This window comes from Jaculus jaculus, chromosome 9, assembly GCF_020740685.1.
Source record: "Jaculus jaculus isolate mJacJac1 chromosome 9, mJacJac1.mat.Y.cur, whole genome shotgun sequence".
NCBI classification, from domain to species: domain Eukaryota; kingdom Metazoa; phylum Chordata; class Mammalia; order Rodentia; family Dipodidae; genus Jaculus; species Jaculus jaculus.
In genome coordinates this window covers 94,170,824-94,193,709 of record NC_059110.1, presented here as the reverse complement: position 1 = coordinate 94,193,709, position 22,886 = coordinate 94,170,824, and the positions used below count along the sequence as shown (strand labels likewise).

The 22,886-nt window shown below is 43.1% G+C and overlaps 2 protein-coding genes and 1 pseudogene across 4 annotated transcripts in view; 1 reads left to right on the top strand and 2 right to left on the bottom strand.

The window, feature by feature from the left end:
• The window catches only part of C9H17orf78 (chromosome 9 C17orf78 homolog), a gene marked incomplete at its 5' end in the record, with an annotated part of 38,210 nt that extends 34,038 nt beyond the window's left edge, over positions 1-4,172 (top strand). The window contains 2 exons of the mRNA XM_045158390.1: positions 196-310; positions 3,464-4,172. Of these exons, the coding sequence (XP_045014325.1) occupies positions 196-310; positions 3,464-3,543 (195 nt within the window). The remainder of the gene's footprint in view (positions 1-195; positions 311-3,463) is intronic.
• The window catches only part of Acaca (acetyl-CoA carboxylase alpha), a 334,197-nt gene that overhangs the window by 300,750 nt on the left and 10,561 nt on the right, over positions 1-22,886 (bottom strand). The gene's annotated exons all lie outside the window — the stretch shown is intronic.
• Positions 19,068-20,100, bottom strand: LOC101605362 (annotated as a pseudogene).

Below are 22,886 nucleotides of genomic sequence, written 5' to 3'. Positions count from 1 at the left end.
GATCAGGATTTCAAGGCTAACTTGGCTACCTAGCAAATCTGAGGTCTGCCTGGGTTCCATGACACTGTATCTTGAGAGAAAGAAAAGGAGGAAGGAAGGAAAAGATGACTGTTTTTAAATGCACTGACATGAAGTATGGAAGATAATCAAATGTGTACCAGCTACTAAGTGATTACTGTCATTTTCTCCCTTCAGATTCGATGCCTAGGAGCCAGAAGGCTATGTCAATGCCACTGGTGGTGGAAAAGGCAAAGGAAGGGAGACCAGCAACCTGGGACAACTGAGTCTCAGAATGACCCTTCACCTGAGAAGGAAAGTATTCTCTGAATGACTCATGCCATCTGTTGTTTACAGAAAATACAGTTAACATATCAACGGTGGGAACAGGGAACTACTCTAGTTAGAAAGCAAATGTGGTTGATTCTATGTGGCAAAAGTTAGGTCCTTGGCCAGGTATGGTGATGCACACTGTGATCCCTGCACTCAAGAGGAAGGCAGGAGGATCAGGAGTTCAGGGCATTCTACACAAGACAATCTTAAACCACCTCCCCCCAAAAAGGACATTTTTACTACTATTTTCCTAACATTGGTTCAGTCATATCATAAAAAGAGGATACTTATGGAAAAAATATGTTTCTGGGCTGAAGGGATGGCTTAGTGGTTAAGGCGTTTGCCTACAAGGCCAAAGGACCCAGGTTCGATTCCCCAGGACCCACATTAGCCAGATGCACAAGGGGGGCACACGTGTCTGAAGTTCGTTTACAGTGGCAATAAGCCCTGATGTGCCCATTCTTTCACTCTCTCTCCCCATTTCTCTGTCAAATAAATAAAATACTTTTTTTGGAACCCAGACATGCTGAATCAGATATATAAAATAAGGCCAGAGATTTACTTATTTATTTTCTTCCTTCCTTCCTTCTTTCCTCCCCCTTTCTTTTTTTATTTTCTTTTTCTTTTTTTTTCCTCCCCCCCCCACCCCAGAGGTAGGGTTTCACTCTAGCCCAGACCTGGAATTCACTATATAATCTCAGGGTGGCCTTGAACTCATGGTAATCTTCCTACCTCTGCCTCCCAAGTACCAGCATTCATCATTATGTCCGGCTAATTTCTGATTTCAAACTATCTTCCTGCCTCAGCTTCCCAAGTAGCTGAGACTACAAGTCTGTGCCACTGTGTCCATTCTTTTTTTTTTTTAATATTTACTTTTTTTATTTTTTTATTTTTTTTGGTTTTTCGAGGTAGGGTCTCACTCTAGCCCAGGCTAACCTGAAATTCACTATGGAGTCTCAGGGTGGCCTCGAACTCATGGCAATCCTCCTACCTCTGCCTCCTGAGTGCTGGGATTAAAGGCATGCGCCACCACACCTGGCTTATTTTATTTTTTTAGGCAACAATTTTTATACTTTAATGTCACAACTATAAGTTAAAAAGTCATCAAAAAATTATATGACATTATTTTAAGACTTAATAACATGACCATACAAATAGACCTACCCAGATTCTGAATGCTGTTGTTTTCTGGGACTGCATCTTTACTTTTATTTTTATTTATTTATTTGACAGAGAGAAAGAGGGCGAGAGAGAGAGAGAGAATGAGAGCACCAGGGCCTCCAACCACTGCAAATGAACTCCAGACGCGTGCACTATCTTGTGCGTCTGGCTAACGTGGATCCTGAGGAATAGAATCTGGGTCCTTTAGTTTTGCAGTCAAATGCCTTAACCACTAAGCTATCCTTCCATTCTTTTTTTTTAAGATATGTAAAAATTTTATTTATTTTGGTTCTTTCAAGGTAGGGTCTCACTGTAGCCCAGGCTGACCTGTAACTCACTCCGTAGTTCCAGGTTGGCCTTGGACTCAAAGCAATCCTCATACCTCTGCCTCCTGAGTGCTGGAATTAAAGGCGTGCACCACCATGTCCAGCCAGTATGATTTTTCATTATTTATTTAATTTTAAAGATTTTTAATAAGATTCCCAGAAAGAGATGTGTTTGCTATGAAACTAATAAAGCTTCAGCTTCAGGACCCCATGAACCCTGACTCTGACCCAGCATGTACCTAATTTGTACTTTTACATTTTTCTTTAGAAAAATTGCCCCAAATCAGAAGATTTTTCAGTATTATATAACATTCGTATTCACCCCTGCCCTTAGTAACTTAGATACAGCAAAGTTTAGAATCTACTGGCCTTGAATCCAGTTGGCAAAGCAACTTCCTTCTTCCTTATCTTTGGGTCTGTGACAAGATTATGAGTAAATAGTGCCCTTAGTGTCTGAACCAACACTGACCACTGATTCAACATGGTTGCTATAAACCTAGTTTCTAAAGCCAGGTGTGGAGCCAGCTTTTGACTAGTAGAAAGTGATGGACACATTTCCTGGGACATCCAAAACATGCATTAAGGTAAAAAGATAAGGTTTAGCCAGGCATGGTGGTACACGCCTTTAATCCCAGCACTCGGGAGGCAGAGGTAGGAGGATCACTGTGAGTCCGAGGCCACCCTGAGACTCCGTAGTGAATTCCAGGCCAGTCTGGGCTAGAGTGAGACCCTACCTTGAAAAACCAAAAAGAGAGAGAGAGAAGGTTTCCAATAATTTAAAAGTTAATACAATGCCAGGAATGGTGGTGTATGACTGGATCACTGCGTTAACCTAGTCTGGGATGACAAAGTGAGTTCCAGGTCAGCCTGGGTTAGAGAGTGGTGAGACCTTACCTCAAAAAAAAAATAAATTAAAAACATTTAGAGCTGGAGATACTGCTCAGTGGTTAAAGGAGCCTGATAGCTTGGGTTTGATGCCATAGTGCCCACATAAAGCCAGATGCACAAAGTGGTACATGCATTTGGAGTTTGTTTACAGTGGCAAAAGGCCCTGGTATACCCATTCTCTCTTTCTCTTTCTCTTTTGTTCTTTTTCTCTCTTTCTCTCCTTGCATATAATAACTAAAATATTTTTTAAAATGGACTCAAAAATCTCTGTCTCTTCAAAACCTAATGACATTGTTGGGCCTTCATTCAGGGCCTGAAGTAGAATCCCAGTGCATTTGAAATCCAAACCAGCTGTATCCTCAGAGCCTTTTTCATTCAAGGCAAACAGGTCAAGCAAAGGATGAATGGACACTTTGCTAGTGGATGCTAACCACCTATAGATTTTCATTCATATGTGCACCTTTCTCAAGTTTTCTTGGTGTTACTAGTGGGCAGCAAAGAGGCCAAATGAAGTGCATTTAGATTTATATGGTTGTTTTTGTTTTTCAAGTAGGGTCTCACTCCAGCCCAGGCTAACCTGGAATTCACTATGTGGTCTCAGGGTGACCTCAAACTTACTATCCTCCTACCTCTGCCTCCCAAGTGCTGGGATTAAAGGTGTGCACCACCAAGCTCAGTTATTTGGGGTTTTGTATTTAGCAATCCCTTTATTGATATAAGTTCATTTGCTTTATCTTTCACATTTCTTTTAAATTTCTAGGTTGGACAAGATGCTTCTACCTCATCAAACTCAAAGGAAGCTACAGGGATCACTGTTATCCATCAGACATATTTCTGAAAAGTTCACTCTTCCCCTTTCTTCTACTCTGTCCTGTCCCTACTGTTGATATGGGAAGATTCTTGAAAATATTACACTCAAATCTTCATCAGGACATTATAAGCAATAATGCAGGACAGTGGTGAAAAAGCCTAGCCTGAGCAGAGTAGACCCTCATGACACTACTGACATAGCCATGAACCTCTGTGGTTTGCTGTCTACATCTGTGAAAAATAGATATCTCTCTATTCCATCAAATGAAGATGAATGCCTTCTCTCCAAGCATTATAAATGGTCCGTACTGCTTTCTCTCATCAAATACTTAAATGCAACTTCCAAAGAACTGAGCCAGGCAGCTGATAGTGTGATACACATCCAACTCCTCTGTTATCCTTACGGCTTATTTCATGCTCACTGGATGTCAACTAACCTACAGTGAGGAACTTTTTCCTCCCAGGGAAATGTTCATAGGGCTTACTGGATAGCCTCTGCCACTACATGTACATGCCACTTATATGGTAAAAGGAACCTGGAACTAAGTACTCCAAAAATCCCTCCTAAGTCACTCCCAATAGGTTTAAGAACTACAGAAAATAGTATTCAAATGAAATCTGAAAATCCAGAATACCTAAAGTGGAACTGACATTATGCCCTTTTTCATTTGTTTGTTTTTTGGTTCTTTTGAGGTAAGGTCTCACTCTAGTCCAGGCTGATCTGGAATTCACTATGTAGTCTCATCTCAGGTGGCCTCCAACTAACAGAGCTCCTCCTACCTCTGCTTCCTGAGTGCTGGGACCAAAAGCATGTGCCACCATACCTGGCTGTTTTCTTTTCTCTTTCTTCCTTCCTTTCATTCCTTCTTTCTTTTTTTCATTTTGGTTTTCCAATGTAGGGTCTCACTTTCTAGCGCAGGCTGACCTGGAATTCACTATGTGGTGTCAGCGTGACCTCGAATCCATGGTGACCCTTCTATCTATGCCTCCCAAGTGCTGAGATTAAAGGTATGCACTACCACACCTGGCTTTTCTTTTCTTTTCTTTTCATTTTCAAGGTAGGGTCTCACTTTAGCTCAGGCTAACCTGGAATTTACTATGCAGTCTCAGGGTGGCCTTGAACTCAGGATGATCCTCCTACCTCTGTCTCCTGAGTGCTGGGATCAAAGGTATGTGCCACTACACCCAGCTTTTTTATTTTTTTAATGTGGGTTCTGGAGATCAAACTCAGGTCATCATACAAGCACCTTACTAAGCTGTCTCCTCAGTGCCCAAACCTTGAACTTTTATCCTACTACCTCAGCCTCCAAGAGTAGCTGGCACTACAAGAATGTGCCACCAGGCCTGGAAATATCTTATTTTACTTTTAGTTTTTTGTTTTCTTTTTCCTTTTTGGGGGGAGGTGTTGTTTCCAGGTAGGGTCCCACTCTAGCCCATTCTGATGTAGAATTCACTTTGTAGTCTCAGAGTGGCTTTGAATTCATGGCAATACTCCTACCTCTGCCTCCCCTGTGCTGGAATTGAAGGCGTATGCCACCGCACCTGGCTCTGATCCTCGCCACCCCCCACCCCATTTTCTTTCAAGACAGGGTCTCGTGTAGGTCCCAGGCTGGCCTCAAACTCATTATGTATCTGAGGATCACCTTGAGCCCAGTTTTCCTGCTTCCACCTCCCGGCTACACTTTATTTTAAGAAAGAGCCGCACGTAGTCTGAATAAGGAACCCAGAGCCAAGTGAGTACGATTATAACCTCCTCACAGAGGTATAGCTAGGGGTACATGAGTAGAATCTGAGTTGCTTAAAATAAGAGTTCGGCCAACAAGTGAAAACACCAGATCTGGAAGCAGTGTTTGGGGTAAAACGGAATGGCACAGATGTTAGCTTGCTTCTTGTTGTAAGACTGCAATTTGCAAATCTGTCTACTTCCAAGAAATTCTGTTTTCTTACTTCTTTGGAGAACCATACACAAATTCTACCCTTCTTTTTTTTCATTTTAAGTACTGTTCAAAAACTGATTCTTAAAACTGTACCAAAAGGAACAAACTGAACCTAGGAAGCAGAACAGATGTTAAGCACAGTGACAGTAAGTTTCCAGGAAGCCCTAAGGAACCTCTGGAGTGTGCAGGGCACACTTGGAACACAGAGCAGCAGAGAACAAAACACTGTGGGGGGCCTCTAGATCCATGAGTGCATCATTTGCCCCTGCTACTGATTCACAATCTTGAGTTTATCCTCCCATCTGATACTCACTTTGACCATAAAAATGAACAAGAAATGCCTGGTTTTACCCAGGTCCAATAAGAAAGATTATTAAAGGCTATGCTGTTCTATTCTACTCTGTTCTAGAATTAACGCCAACACTTGTCCCTATCCTTCTCAGACTCTCTTACCGCAGAATGTCCCTTAACCAGGAAACATGCAGTTTCCCAGAATTGAGACCTGTGGCAAAGTCTCTGCTCGTCACTCTTCTGAAGGAGTAAAATGTAGGCAAAGCTAGCACATTCTTTATAAAAATTCATTTTCTGCCAGGCATGGGGGCACACACCTTTAATCCCTGCACTTGGGAGGCAGAGGAAGGAGGATCACCATGAGTTCAAGGCCACCTTAAGACTACATAGTGAACTCCAGGTCAGCCTGAGCTAGAACGAGATCATACCTTGATAAACCAAAATAAAATAAAATAAAGTTAACTTTCTTTAGAGATTACATATTTTGCTGTGGCAACAACTACTTCTCCTAGCACAAAGAAAGACCCCCCCCATGAGAACTTTCGGACTCCCTCATCAATTAACAATGTGCAATCTTATATCCCTAGCCAGTGGAGAACTTGGAAACCAAGATGATAGAGATGGCAGAAGATCACTCTTGTGTGGACTTTGAGATATGGACTTTTGTCAGCAGATTGCTCCAGAGTCTATGGAACAATGCTCTTGTCACCATTACAGATAAAACTTTGTAACACCGTTGCAATGAAAGTGCCAATCATTTACCTGCAAAATGCCAGGTTTCTATTGCAAACTCTTACTAAAGTATATCATTTTAGCTGGGTGTGGTGACACACGCCTTTAATCCCAGAACACAGAAGGCAGAGGTAGGAGGACTGCCATGAGTTCGAGGCCACCCTGAGACTATATAGTAAATTCCAGGTCATCTTGGACAAGAGTGAGACCCTACATTGAAAAACAAAACAAAACAAAAGTATCACATTTTGTTTTTATGATTATTAAGGTGAATTCTCATCGAAAAATTTATATGAAAGATTAAGTCATACATAATCTCTCCTCCCAGAGACAGCTGGTAACACTGATTCATATCTTTGTGGGCATAAGTATATGTATATGTAATAAGATAAATATTATATGACATCATACTCCCTATGCTACTTTCATCGTGTCCCCATTTTTTGGCTAATATATTACCATCATAATTACAAATATGCACGCTATTTATGTTGTCATTGTTTCAAGCCTTAGAAGGATCTGGAAGTCCTTCTATCTTTTGGAAAGATATATGCTACCTTAATGCATTTTATTTTGTATATTTTATTTATGTATGAGAGACTGAGTGAGAATGGGCTTGCCAGGGCCTCTAGCTACTACAAATGAACTCCAGATGCTTGTGCCTCCATATGCATCTGGCTTCTATGGGCACTGGGAAATCAAACCTGCTTTTTTAGGCTTCACAGATAAATGCCTTAATCACTAAACCATTTCTCCAGTCCATTTTTTTCCCCCCTGAGGTAGGGTCTCACTCTAGCTCAGGCTGACCTGGAGTATATACTATGTAGTCTCAGGGTGGCCTTGAACTCTTGGCAATCCTCCTACCTCTGCCTCCCAAGTGCTGTGATTAAAGATGTTCACCACCACGCTGGTTTAATCTTTTTTCTTTTGTTTCAAGGTAGGGTCTCACTCTGGCTCAGACTGACCTGGAATTCACTATGTAGTCTCAGGGTGGCCTCAAACTCACAGCAATCCTCCTACCTCTGCCTCTCAAGTGCTGGTATTAAAGGTGTGTGCCAGCATGCCTGTCATGGGTTGGTGTTTGAGACATGGTCTCATTCTGTATCCCATACTGATCTAAAATTTACTATGTAACCTAGGCTATCCTTTAATTCATGGTGGTCCTCTTGCCTCAACTAACAAAGTGCTAAAATTAGAGATGTATGCCACCACACCAGGCACCAATACTCAAAAAAATATATTTATTAGAGAGAGAGCAAGCTACGGCCTCTTGATGCTGCAAACAAATTTCAAATGCATGTACAACTTTGTGTGTCTAGTTTTATGTTGGAACTAGGGAATAAAAGCCAGGTTATCAGGCTTTGCAAGCAAGTGTCTTTAACTGCTGAACCATTTCCCCATCCCCTGCAATACTTTTAAAAAAAATCATTTACTTTTTTTTTTTTGACAGACAGTGAGAGAGAATGGGTGCACTAGGACCTCCTGCCACTGCAGATGAACTCTAGAGGCAGGCACCATGTGCATCTGGCTTAACTGGGTCGTCAGGAATCAAACCTGGGTCCTTTGGCTTTGCAGGCAAGCAACTTAACCACTAAGCTGTCTCTTCAACCCCCCTCCAATACTTTGATAGGTCCAAAGATGAAGGCAGATAGTGGCTTAGAGCAAACAAGACACGTAAAACCTCCAGTTTAAACTTTTGAAGTTCTTGCTTAATGACACTGAGTAAACAGCTGTGTTTGTGGGGTTGTTAAAAGCATTACTTTGAAGCCAGGCTTGATGGTGGCTCATGCCTGTAATCCTAACACTCAGGAGGCAAAGGCAGGAAGATCATCAGGAATTCACCACCAGCCTAGACTACATAATGAGTGTCTAGCCAGCCTCAGCTACAGAATAAGACAACAACAAGGCATTACTTTGAGTGGGAGTAATGCAACATATATAATAATATGGAATATATGGAACCTGGAAGCAGAACAGGGAGATGGACGCAGTGGACGTATGCCTTTATGTCAGCACTTGGGAAACAGAGGTAATAGGATCTCTGTGAGTTTGAAGCCAGCCTGAGACTACATAGTGAATTCCAAGTCAGCCTGGACTAGGGGTACAGTGAAACCCTACCTTGAACAAAGAAACAAACAAAAACCCCAGAAAGCAGAAGGGGGGACTATTTAAGAGAGGAAGTTTGGAAAAGCAAGAGAAAGGAGAACAAATCAACAGTTTAGTGAAACATACATATGAAGACAGAATGAACCTTATCACTTTGCCTGACAAAACAAACAAAAAAACAGCTGCTGGAAATTTTTTCTAATTATTTATTTTTTATTCATGAGACAGTGAAAGAGAGAAAGAGGCAGATAGACTGGGAGAGAATGGGCATGCCAGGGCCTCTAGCCACTGCAAATGAACTCCAGGTACATGTGCCACCTTGTGCATCTGGCTTTACGTGGGTACTGGGGAATCAAACTTGGGTCTATCGGCTTTGCAGGCAAGTGGCACCTTAACCACTGAGCCATCTCTCCAGCCCCTGGAATTTTTTTTTAAATATTTATTTTTGCAGGGCATGGTGGCACATACCTGTAATCCCAGCACTTGGGAGGTAGGGGTAGGAGGCCACCCTGAGACTCCATAGTGAATTCCAGGTCATCCTGGGCTAGAGTGAGACCCTACCCCGAAAAACAAAAACAAAAACAAAATATATATATTTGCAGCCAGGTGTGGTAGCACACACACCATTAATTACAGCACTTGACAGGCAGAGGTAGGAGGATCGCCATGAGTTCAAGGCTACCCTCAGCCCATAGAGTGAATTCCAAGTCAGCCTGAGCTACAGTGAGACCCTACCTCAAAAAAAAACAACAATTTTTTAATTTTTTAATTTATTTCTTAGAGACAGAGTGTGTGAAAGAGAGAATGGGCATATCAGGGCCTCTAGATACTACAAATGAACTCCAGACACATGTGCTACCATGTGCATCTGGCTTACATGTGACCTGGAGAATCAAACCCAGATCCTTAGGCTTCACAGGCAAGCGCCTTAACCACTAAACAATCTCTCCAGCCCCTGGAAATTTTTTGTTTTGTTTTGTTTTTTGTTTTTTGAGGTAGGGTCTCACTCTGGCTCAAGCTGACCTGGAATTAACTATGTAGTCTCAGGGTGGCCTCAAACTCACAGTGTTTCTTCTACCTCTGCCTCCGAGTGCTGGGATTAAAGGCGTGCATCACCATGCCTGGCTGAAATTTTTTAATTTTATACATATATAAATAAACAAATAAATAAATATATATATATATATATATATATATATATATACATACACACACACACACATATATGTATGGATGTATTTTTTTGATTTTTTAAAATTTATTAATATTTTCTTTATTTTCCATCTGGCATACAGCAGTTTAGTTTGTCTTAAACATAAAAGGCCATTCTATATAAACACATATAACTCTATTTAATGTACATTTGACTCCAGTTACAGTCAGTATAAGCCAGTCAGTTATTTCTGATCCTCTTGCTTTTTTTGATTTTTTGAGGTAGGGCCTCACTCTGGCCCAGGTTGAACTGGAATTCACTATGGAGTCTCAGGGTAGACTCGAATTCATGGCGATTCTCCTACCTCTGCCTCCCAAGTGCTGGGATCAAAGGCGTGCACCACCACGCCCAGCTTTTAAATAATCTTTTATTTTTTTACTAGAGAGACAGAAAGAGAGAGAGAATTGGCATACCAGAACCTCTAGCCACTGCAAATGAACTCCAGACACATGTGCCACCATGTGCATCTGGCTTATGTGGGTTCTAGGGAATAGACCTGGGTCCTTTGACTTCGCAGGTAAGTGCCTTAACCACTAAGCAATCTCCCCAGCTCTGGGTAATTAAGTATTACTTTGTTAGCTATAAACACATAATATATAAACATATAAAATATACATTTTTTTGCATTTTCAAGGTAGGATCTTGCTCTAGCCCAGGCTGACCTGGAATTCACTCTGACATCTCAGGGTGGCCTCAGACTCTCAGCAGTCCTCCCACCTCTGCCTCCCAAGTGCTGGGATTGAAGGCGTGCACCACCACGCTCGGCAAAACATACAACAATTTTATATGTATGTTTTCATTTAATTTCTTCACTCTTTAGTTATAAGTATGATCATGGGGCTGGGGATGTGGATCAGTGGGTAGAATGTGAGCTGAGCACGCAGGAAACCCTGGGTGGATCCTCAGTGATGTGTACACACATAATCCCAGGGCATCCTCAGCTGTGTAGCAAGTTTGATGACTTCCTGGGATCCAAAACCCTGTCTAAAAATAAAACCTCACCTGAGCTTCAGGATCTCTGAAAGTTAATTTGCATTCTTCCTTTTCTCCATTCCTAGGCTGGGCTTAGGGATCATTGATGCTAACCATTCTCTACTTCACCAATCTTTTCTTATTTTGGACTGTCTAGCAGATTCTGACCAAAATCATTTTTCCAATGTTTATGTCCAACTTTTTCCAAAAAGAGCTGCTATATATTTTTATTTATTTGAGAGAGAGAAAGAGACAGAGAGAGAGAAAGAGAATGGGTAATCCTTCTACCTCTGCCTCCTGAGTGCTGGGATTAAAGGCATGTGCCACCAAACATTTTGTTCTTTTTTTCTTCTTTTTTAAAATATTTTAATATTTTATTTATTTGAGAGAGAATGGGCATGCCAAGGCCTCTGGCCACTGCCAACTCCAGACACATGTGCCACCTTGTACATTTGGCTTACATGGGTCCTGGAGAATCAAACCTGAGTTCTTTGGCATTGCAGGCAAGTGCCTTAACTGCTAAGCCATCTCCTCAGCCCTCTTTTCTTTTTCTTTTTCATTTTTGGTTTTTCGAGGTAGGGTTTCACTTTACCCCAGGCTGACCTGGAATTCACTATGGAGTCTCAGGGTGGCCTCAAACTCACAGCGATCCTCCTACTTCTGCCTCCCGAGTGCTGGGATTAAAGGCGTGCACCACCACGCCCGGCTATTTATTTATTTTGAGAGAGAGAGAGAGAGAGAGAGATGGAAAGAGGCAGATAAAGAGAAAAAATGGGCATGCCAGGGCCTCTAGTCACTGCAAACAAACTCCAGATGCATGACTTACCTTGTACATCTGGTTTACGTGGGTACTGAGGAATCAAACCTGGGTTTTTAAGCTTCACAGGCAAAGGCCTTAACTGCTAAGCCATATCTCCAGCCCTCAGACTCGAATTTCTAGTGAATGTGGCTCCCTCTCCACTGAAATTTCAAGTCAAACAAGCCTTTCTTTCCTTCATTTATTTTTTAAAAATCTATTAGTTTAATATTTTTATTTATTTATTTTCAAGCAGAGAGAAAACAGATACACAGAGAATGGTGCACCAGGGCCTCCAGCCACTATAAATGAACTCCAAGTGTATGGGCTCTCTGTGCATCTGGTTTCATATGGATACTGGAGATCTGAACTCAGATTGTTAGGTTTTGCAGCAGACAAGTGCCTTAACCATTAAGCCATCCCTTTAGCCCAAAAATTATTTTTTTAATTTATTTATTTATTTATTGGAGAGTGACAGACAGAGAGAGAAAGAGGCAGATACAGAATGGGCACACCAGGGCCTCCAGCCACTGCATACAAACTCTAGATGCATGCGCCCCCTTGTGCACCTGGCTTATGTGGGTCCTGGGGAATCGAGCCTCAAACTGGGGTCCTTAGGCTTCACAGGCAAGCACTTAACTGCTAAGCCATATCTCCAGCTCCCCCAATTATTATTGTTTTTTAAAAAATTTTTGTTTATTATTTATTTATTAAAGAGAAACAGAGAAAGAGGGAGGGAGAGAGAGAGACAGAATGGGCATGTCTGGGCCTCCAGCCACTACAAACGAACTCCAGACGTGTGCGCCCCCTTGTGCATCTGGCTTACGGGGGTACTTAGGCTTCACAGGCAAATGCTTAACTGCTTAGCCATCTCTCCAGCCTTTTTTTTTTTTCAAGGTAGGGTCTCACTCTAGCTCAAGCTGACCTGGGATTCACTATGTAATCTCAGGGTGGCCCTGAACTCATGGCAATCCTCCTACCCCTGCCTCTGAGTGCTGGGATTAAAGGCATGTGCCACCACACCTGGCTTCCCAAAAATTATTCTTTTTCCAAAAATTACTTTTTAAACTGTGCATGTGTGTGTGTGTGTGTGTGTGTGTGTGTATGTGCATGTATGTGTATGTGTGTGGGGACCCAGGGTCCCTTGCAGTTGTGGACCAGCACCCATCTGGATTTATACAGGTGGCTGGGGAATTGAACCAAGACAAATAGGCTTTGTAAGAAAGCACCTTTTACAGCTTAATTGTGTGTGGTATGTGGATGTGCATATGACTGTATATGCATGCTCATGGGTATGTCTGTGTGGGAACGCTTGTATGTACCTACTTGTGCAGGCCAGAAATCAATGCCAGGTGTCTTCCTGAGTCACACTTCACCTTATTTTTCTGAGGCTCTATATCACTGGACCTATAACTAACTCATCAAATCAACTATACCAGCTAGCCAGAAGCACCCAGGGTCCTATCTCTGCCTTCCTAGTGCTGGGATTACAGGGTGGCTCCACACTTGGCATTTAATAAGGGTACTGGAGATCTGAACTCAAATCTTCATGCTTGTGTCACCAAGCACTTTACCCAGTCAACCATCTCCTCAACCCACCTCCTTTTTTTTTTGCCTGAGACAAGACCTCATATATCACAAGCAGGGATATATCTCAAACTTGCTAGGCAGCTGAAGATAACTTTGAACTCCTGATCCTCCTGCCTCCACTTCTGGGTGCTGGGATTATAAGCATGTACCACCATGGCCAGTTTAATTGGTGCTATGCATGGAACCCAGAGCTCCATGCACACTAGGCAAGCACTCTACCAACTGAGTTACGTTCCCAGCTAAATAAGCCTTTTCTTCCACCTCCTTCATTTGGTGCTGCTTAGCAATAGATGCATCTTGGGCTGTAATTTAGAACTTTCACTGAATGCCTAGGAATTTGCACCACCCAGTGGCTTAAACTGCTAACTGCATCCTCTGAAAAGTAGCCATATATAAATAAATGTGACATAGATAAATCACAACAAGCAGGAAGCCTGTATTACTATCCCAGTGGAGCAACTACTTCCCAGCAGCCAAATAGTCAAATTTTAAATTTCATTTCCTTTTACTTAGAATATAGTGGAAAGTGATAATGTTTGGAGGTTGGGTATCATGGTCAACAGAGCTAGGAGGATGCCAAGAAGACTTTGCAAGGATCTCCCTAATGTTCTGGAAAAGAAGAATTCACAGTTCACAGTATAGCATACAGTTCTTATTGACCTCAGGAAGATCAGACACTCCATTGGAGACACACTGAATCTTAAGACTATATATTTGATAAAATCAGATAGTAGTTTATTTCTTCTCCAATGCATATATTTAGCCATGTCTCTGCTGTATCTCAATAGAACTCAAGCTGGATAGATAGCTTAGCAGTTAAGGCACTTGCCTGCAAAGCCTAAGGACTCATGTTCAACTCTCCAGGTCCCATGTAAGTCAGATGCACAGTGATGCAAGCATGTAATGTTACACATGCGCACAAGGGGCATGTGTCTGGAGTTCAATTGCAGTGGCTGGAGGCTATGGCACACCAATTCTTTCTCTCCCTCTCTCCCCATTAAAAACAAAAAAAGGCCAGGCATGGTGGCGCACACCTTTAGTCCCAGGACTCCAGAGGCAGAGGTAGGAGGATCACCATGATGATGTCAAGGCCACCATGGCAAAAAAAAAAAAAAAAGTGTCTGCTGGGCTTGCCTTAAAAAAAAAAGAAAAGAAAAATAGAATTCAGATGCTGGAAAGACAGCTCAGTGCTTCAGGCACTTGCCTACAAAGCCTAACAACCTGGGTTTGATTTCTCAGTACCCATGGAAAGCCAGATGCATAAAGTGGCATATGTGTCTGGAGTTCATTTGCAGCATCTAGAAGCCCTGATGCACCTATTCTCTGTCTGTCTCTCTTCTCTCTATCTCTCTGCAAATAAATAAATAAATAATGTTTAAAAACTATTTTAAAAAAGAAATAGGAACTGGAGAAATGGCTTAGTGGTTAAGGTGCTTGCCTATGAAGCCTAAGAACCCATGTTCAATTCCCTAGGACCCACATAAGCCAGACATACAAGGTGGCACATGTGTCTGGAATATGTCTGCAGTGGCTAGAGGTCCTGGTACACCAAATTCTCTCTCTCATATATATATAAAATACTTTTAAAAAAGAAACAAGGCCAGGCATAGCGGCGCATGCCTTTAATTCCAGCACTCAGGAGGAAGAGGTAGGAGGATGATCACGGTGAGTTCAAGGACACCCTGAGACTCCATAGTGAATTCCAGGTCATCCTAAGCTAGAGTGAGACCCTACCTTGAAAAAAAAAAAAAAAAAGAAACAAACAAACAATACTCTGGTTTCTTTCTCTTCAGATAGAATAAATCTTTCACCTTTTGCTAAAAAAAAAAAGAAAAAGAAAAACAAGAAACATCTGGGCTGGAGAGATGACACAGAGGTTAAGGCACTTGCCTGCAGAGCCTAAGGAACCCAGGTTTGATTTCCTAGTACCCACGTAAAGCCAAATGCACAAGGTGATCCATGTGTCTGGAGTTCATTTGCAGTGGCTAGAGGTCCTGGTATGCCCATTCTCTCTATCTGCCCATGCCTTTAATCCCAGCACTTGGAAGAGGTAGAAGGATTGCTGTGAGTTCAAGGCCAGCCTGAGACTACATAGTGAATTCCAGGTCAGCCTGAGTTAGGGTGATACCTATCTTGAAAAATCGAAAAGAAAAAAAAAAGAGAGAGAGGGTAGCTCTTTTCCACATCTTCCCTTAGCAATCTTGGATCAAAAAATTTTCTCAAGGCTGGAGAGATGGCTTAGTGGTTAAGGTACATGCCTGCAAAGCCTAAGGTTCGATTCTCCAGTTCCCATGTTAGTCAGATGCACAAGGGGGTGCATGCATCTGGAGTTTGTTTACAGAAGCTAGAGGCCCTGACATGCTCATTCTCACTCTCTCTCTCCCTCCTTTTCTGTCTCTAAGAAATAAATAAATAAAACTAGGGCTGGAGAGATGGTTTAGCAGTTAAGCACTTGCCTGTGAAGCCTAAGGACCCCAGTTCGAGGCTCTATTCCCCAGGTCCCACGTTAGCCTGATGCACAAGGGGGCATACACGTCCGGAGTTTGTTTGCAGTGGCTGGAAGCCCTGGCGCGCCCATTCTCTCTGTCTACCTGCCTATTTCTGTATCTCTCTCTCTCTCTCTCTCTCTCTCAAATAAATAAATAAATAAATAAAAATCTTCAAAAGAAATTTCTCAATCTGAAGCCTGTGTCACTGTTTTCATATATATTTTAGTATTTTAGCTTTGCTTTTGTTTTCTTTTTCTTTCTTTTCTTTTCTTTTTGAGGTAAGCCCAACAGATTGGCCTTCTTTTTATCCAAAAGAGCAAGAGCAAGAATTGGTGCATCAGGGCCTCCAGCCACTGTAATAGAACTCCAGATGCAAGCACCTCCTTGTGCGCATGTGTGACCTTGTATGTTTGTGTCACCTGTGTGACTGGCTTATGTGGGACCTAAAGAGTTGAACATGGGTCCTTAGGCTTCACAGGCAAGTGCCTTAACTGCTAAGCCATCTCTCCAGCACTGTCCTTTTTTTTTTTTTTTTTTTTGAAGTAGGGTCACACCATAGCCTAAGCTGACCTAAAACTCACTTTGTAGTTCCAGGCTCACCTCAAACTCAGTGATCCTCCTATTTCTGCCTCTTTAATGCTAGGATTAAAGGTGTGTGCCACTATGCCTAGGTGTTTTTGTCTTTATTTATGTATGTATATGTATGGGTCCCCATGCACGTGTGTATCTGTGCTGGCAGAGGTCAAAAGTTGACAGTGGATGTTACATGATTGTTCTACACCTCATTCTTGTTGAGCATAGAGTCACTAGATTTGATTCAGCTGGACTAGGTAGCCATTGAACCCCAGGGATTCCCTGTCTCTGCCTTCCCAGGGCTGGGGTTACATTTTACCTGAGATCCAGGTATCTGAACCCAGGTCCTCATGATTGCATGGCAATCACTTTACCCACTGAGCAATCTCCCCATCTCCTGTTTTTGTTTTTTGTTTTCTTTTGTATGTATGTATGTACACACACACACACACACACACACACACACATATATATACACACATATACACACACATATATGTATGGGTGTGCATGTGCCACAGTATGTGTATGTAAGTCAGAAAATAACTAGGATGTTGGTATTCTTTTCCATCATGTTTGAAACAGGGTCTGTGTGTGTGTGTGTGTGTGTGTGTGCGCGCGCGCGCGCGTGCACACATGCACACATTGTGAAGGCTAAACTGCTGGGACCACATGCTTCCAGATTCAATTCCCCTGTCTCTGCCTCCTTAAGGCTTGAGTGCCACTTTGGGGATCTAAACTCCAGTCATCAGGCTTGCACAGCAAGTGCTTTTAACCACTGGACCATCTTCCCAGCCCTCTCCCTTTAATTTTAATTTTAATTTTTTGGTTTTTCTAGGTAGCTTTCACTGTAGCCCAGGCTGACCTGAAATCCACTGTGTATTCTCAGGGTGGCCTAGAATTCAACACAACCCTCCTACCTCTGCCTCCCAACTGCTGGAATTAAAGGCATGCACCACAACGTCCAGTCTTAAAAAATATTTTGTTTATTTGCAAGCAGAGATAGAAGAGAGACAGACAGAAAGAATGGGTACAACAGGGTCTCTGACTGCTGCAAACAAGCTTCAAATATATATACCACTTCATGCATCTGGATTTATGTGGGTATTGGGGAAATGAACCCAGGTCTCTTTATCTGCCTCTTTCTCTCATAAACAAACAAACAAACATTTAAAAAGTATAACAACACAAGTTTTTTTTAACTTTTTTTTTTTTTTTTTTTTTTTTTTGGTTTTTCAAGGGAGGGTTTCCCTGTGGCCCAGGCTGACCTGGAATTCACTCTGTATTCTCAGGGTGGCCTCAAACTCATGGCGATCCTTCTACCTCTGCCTCCCAAGTACTGGGATTAAAGGCATGTGCCACCACACCTAGCCTAAAACATTTTATTTATTTATTTATTCATTCATTCCTTCATTCATTCATTTATCTGACAGAGAAAGAGGGAGAGAGAATGGGAGAATGGGCACACCAGGGCCTCCAGCCACTGCAAATGAACTCCAGACACATACACCCCCTTGTACATCTGGCTAATGTGGGTCCTGGGGAATTGAACCTGGGTCCTTTGGCTTTGCAAACACCTTAACCACTAAGCCATACCTCCAGCCCAAGAACCTGTTTTAAAACCTCAACCAAAGTACCAACCTCACCAGAGTAAGCCATAATGTACCTCTGCCCAATATTTCTGTCTAAGCACTGTAAAGATAAATTTTGGCAAAATGTTGTGTACTGTACCAGAGAAACCGCACAGTGAGGGAAGTCTGTTTGGCAGCCTCTCCTTCCAGCTGTGACATCATTTTATACTCCTTATCTACAAAAGAATGAATGATTCTGTATCCATGTGTCAATGCAATCCTTTCACTCTGATGTTTCCAGATGGGTTAGTCTCAAGCCTTTTATATCTGTGGATAATTATTAACACTTGGTGCATACTTAGTCCAGAAGTTTAAAGTCTTTGCCTTCTGCTGAGGTAACAGGTAGGTTTAGGGAACACATTATAGACCTGAACTACAATAGCTTCTGCATGTGTCTCTTCATTTTGTTCCCCTGCCTGTCTTTAATCTACACAGTTCATACTTACACAGTGAAGCTTTTCAAAATGCAAATTTAATCTAATTTGATCTTTAAACATCTCTGTGACTGCAATCAGGATAAAGTCTAAAGGGCCAAGGAGGCTGCCAAGCCCCCAGGTAATCTGGCCAACTTCCCTCTCCAGTCTCCTATCTCATGCTTCTCTGGCCTCAACAGCAGTGGGCTGCTATCCTTGTTTTTTGACTTTTTTTTGTTTGTTTGTTTTTGGTTTTTTTGAAGTAGGGTCTCACTCTAGCCCAGGCTGACCTGAAATTCAGTATGTAGTCTCAAAGGGTGGCCTCAAACTCATGGCGATCCACCTACCTCTGCCTCCCCAGTACTGGGATTAAAGGAGTGCGCCACCATACCCTATTCTGTTTTTTAAAAATATTTTAGTTTTTTTATTTTTATTTTTTTTTAATTTTATTTATTTATTATTTGAGAGTGACACAGAGAGAAAGAGGCAGAGAGAGAGACAGGGAGAGAGAGAGAATGGGCACGCCAGGGCCTCCAGCCACTGCAAACGAACTCCATACACATGTACCCCCTTGTGCATCTGGCTAATGTGGGTCCTGGGGAATCAAGCCTCGAACTGGAGTCCTTAGGCTTCACAGACTAGCGCTTAACCACTAAGCCATCTCTCCAGCCCTAGATTTTTTTTTTTTTTTGTTTTTTGTTTTTTTTTTGAGTCCAACAAGTATTTATTGAATGCCTGTTATATGCTAAATATTCCAGGGACTTGGGACACATCAGAGAATAGAACAAAGAACCCTGCCCTCGTGGAGCTTACAGTCTACCATTTATTGCCACTTCACCTGCGCACTGCTTGTGACCTTGGGCAAGTCACAATCTGTCTGCACCTGTCAGATGCCCAAAGGGGGAACAAGCAGGCCGGGCTCAGCATGGACATGGAGCCTGGTATACTGAGATGCTGAACAGGGCACGTGCGCAGCCACCACCCCAACAGCAGAGAGGGCTGCAAGTTGATTTTTAATAAGTACAAGAGGAGTAGGGGAGAGGGCTGAGCCGCACGGGCTGGTGGGCTACACAAACTGCTGCTGCTGCTGCTGCTGCTGCTGCTGTTTGGTGGCGGCCTTGTTGGCGAGGTCCTTGGCCTTCTCTGTAGCTGCCAGTGCCGTCTCCTTCGCTTTCTCCTTGGCCTCTTTGGCTGTCTCAACAAGTGTTTTAGAAGGGGTCTCACCTTGCAGCTTGGCCAAGATGTATTCAAAACCCTTCATTGTCTTGGTCACATTGCTTTTGAATCGGGCAAGACCAAATTCCTGGACAGCTCTGGAGACCCCAAATAAACTAGAGGAGACCCAGGCTTCCCGGCGGATTTCGGTCCAGCTGTTGTTGTCAGAATTCACACAGTAAACACATCGTTCCTCCACCACCATCAGCCGGGCATGGTTGATGTTCCAGGTGAAGGTGGTCATGGTCTGATTCTGTGGGTCCACAATAGAGTCCTCCAGGATGTACACCGAGTGAGCAACATTGGCAGGAAACAGTCGCTCCGCCCAGCGGGGCATCCTGTTGGTCTTGGTCAGGAGTCTCCGGGACAGAAGCTTCTGGTCAGGGGTCACCTCCCGGTGCACGATGTCTTCAGTCAAGACATGTTTGCTGTAGGGATTCGGGTACCTCCCAGGAACTTCGGAGCACGCTCTGGCCCAGGAAATACTTCACCATCGTGTCGGCCTGGGCGGACGGGCTCAGCACCCGCGCAGCATCAGGGGTGCGGAGCCCGGGGAGGGGCACGTGGCTAGGCGCAAGCCCGCCAGGCTCGCAGCTCAGTCACGGCCGCGCCGCGCCCAGGTCGCCACAGCCGCCATGAGGGGACGGCACGGCCGCGCCCAGCCCTAGATTTTTTATTTATCTGAGAGAAAGAACGAGGCAGAGAAAGAGAGAGAGAATGGCGTGCCAGGGCCTCTAGCCACTGCAAACGAATTCCAGACGCATATGCCACCATGTGCATCTGGTTTACATGGATCCTGGGGAATTGAACAGAGATCCTTTGGCTTTTCAGGCAAGTGTCTGAACCACTAAACCATCTTTCCAGCCCATGTTTTTTGATTTTTTTTTTTTTACATAGGGTTTCACTCTAAACCCAGGCTGACCTGGAATTCAGTATGTAGTTTTAGCCTAAACTCACAGCCATTCTCCTACCTCTGCCTCCCAAGTGCTGGGATTAAAGGCATGTGCCACCAAGCCTGGCTGACAACTGTCCTTTTGATACTGGGATTTGGGGTATTGCTGTTACCCCTAAAACTGCCTAATTTTCACCTCCGAAGGCCAATGCCGTTTTGTCTGGCTGTACATTATTTCTTCTCCACCATGCCACCCTCCCTCTCCTTAAGTACTGCTTGATTTTCCACTCATCTTCACATATTAGTTTAGCAGTAATCTCTTCAACATGACCTGTAATCTTAGTACTTGAGAGATGGAGGCAGGAAGGTCAGGCATTCAAGGCCAGGCTAGGCTACATAGACTTTGTCTCAAAAAAAAGAGGTCAGGCACACACCCCCACCCCCAGAAGATATGGTCTCATTCTAGCCCAGACTGACCTGGAATTCACTATGTAATCTCAGGGTGGCCTCAAAGGTACCAATCCTCCTATCTCTGCCTCCCGAGTGCTGGGATTAAAGGCATGTGCCACCATGCCCAGCTCATCCCCATTTTAACAGGGTTACTTTGAGTGCTCATCATTTCTTACCTAGACTGCTATAATCCCTTTCTCTCTCTCTCTCTCTCTTTTTTTTTATTAATTTCAGCCAGTGTGGTGGCATACTTTATTTATTTATTCATTTTGGTTTTTCTTTTTTTTTTTTTTTAAAGGGAATGTCTTTATTTATTTATTTGAGAGTGACAGACACAGAGAGAAAAACAGATAGAGGGAAAGAGAATGGGCGCGCCAGGGCTTCCAACCTCTGCAAACGAACTCCAGACACGTGCGCCCCCTTGTGCATCTGGCTAACGTGGGACCTGGGGAACCGAGCCTCGAACTGGGGTCCTTAGGCTGCATAGGCAAGCGCTTAACCGCTAAGCCATCTCTCCAGCCCTCTCTCTTTTTTTAGTAGGGTCTCACTCTAGCCCAGGCTGACCTGGAATTCACTATGTGGTCTCAGGCTAACTCAAACTCACAGCAACCCTCCTACCTCTGCCTCTCAAACCCTGGGATTAAAGGCACACGTCACCATTCCCAGCAGGTGTTCATTTTTTTCTACCGTTTTTTATACTTTTTGTCATCATCTTTAATAATGATTGGACCCTTGGGCTGGAGAGATGGCTTAGCGGTTAAGCGCTTGCCTGTGAAGCCTAAGGACCCCGGTTTGAGGCTCGGTTCCCCAGGTCCCACGTTAGCCAGATGCACAAGGGGGCGCACGCGTCTGGAGTTCGTTTGCAGAGGCTGGAAGCCCTGGCGCGCCCATTCTCTCTCTCTCTCCCTCTATCTGTCTTTCTCTCTGTGTCTGTCTCTCTCAAATAAATAAATAAATAAATAAAATTAAAAAAAAATGATTGGACCCTTAAAGTTTAGTTTTTGAAATTTATTTATGTGTAGGGGGAAGGAGGTGAATTTGTACCACTCATCTGTGTATGAAGGGTGGTACATGCATGCCACTCTTGTGCCCCTATGCAATAGCCTTTATGTGGGTGCTAGGGAATCAAAACCCTGGCCAACAGGCTGTTGCACCATCTCCGTTGGCCCTGGCTCCATATTTTAAAAGCTTTTATTCAATTACAAACTACTAATTTGTGATTCTAAAGAGTAAAGTGCATCACAACATTCAAGGACCATTATGGCAAAAGAATGTAAGTGTCAAAGGAAGAGGAGGATTATATTCCAGACACAAAGTGGCAGTGGTATTAAAGATAAGATCTGCACAATAGAAGGGGGAAATGATAACCTCAAAACAGAACAGAGAGTACTTGGAAAGAAGGGATTCAGGGGGTGGGGGAAGAAGGGTGATGAGAGAGGCTTATGTTCATGGTATAGTGTCTATATGTTTGGAACCCGTCAATAAAAAGTTTATTTATTTATTTATTTATTTATTGGAGAGGCAGAGAGAAAGAGGCTGACAGAGAAAAGTATGACTATAGGCATGCCAGAGCCTCCTGACACTGCAAATGAATTCCAGACACATGAGCCCCACTGTGCACCTGGCTTTACTTGAGTACCAAGGAATTGAACCCAGGCCGCGAGTGTCTTTAACCACTGAGTCATTTTCCCAGCCCTATAGGATCCATACCTTCTTAGGTTGTAAAAGGTGCTGGTCACAGGTTGGCATATACTTTGAATCTCTACTATTTTGCTGGCTTACATTCTGTAAACATCAGTTTCTGCATAAGTGAAATGGGAGTAATAAAACCTCTTTTAAAGGGTTTCTTGGAAACTAAAATATAGAAATCTAGAGAATAAATACAACAAAAAGCATTTAGCAACACACACACACACACACATATACTGTTTGTTTGTTTTTCTTTTGTTTTTGTTTTTCAAGGTAGGGTCTTACTCTAGCCCAGGCTGACCTGGAATTCACTCTGTAGTCTCAGGATAGCCTTGAACTCACAGGTATTCTTCTACCTCTGCCTCCTAAGTGCTGGGATTAA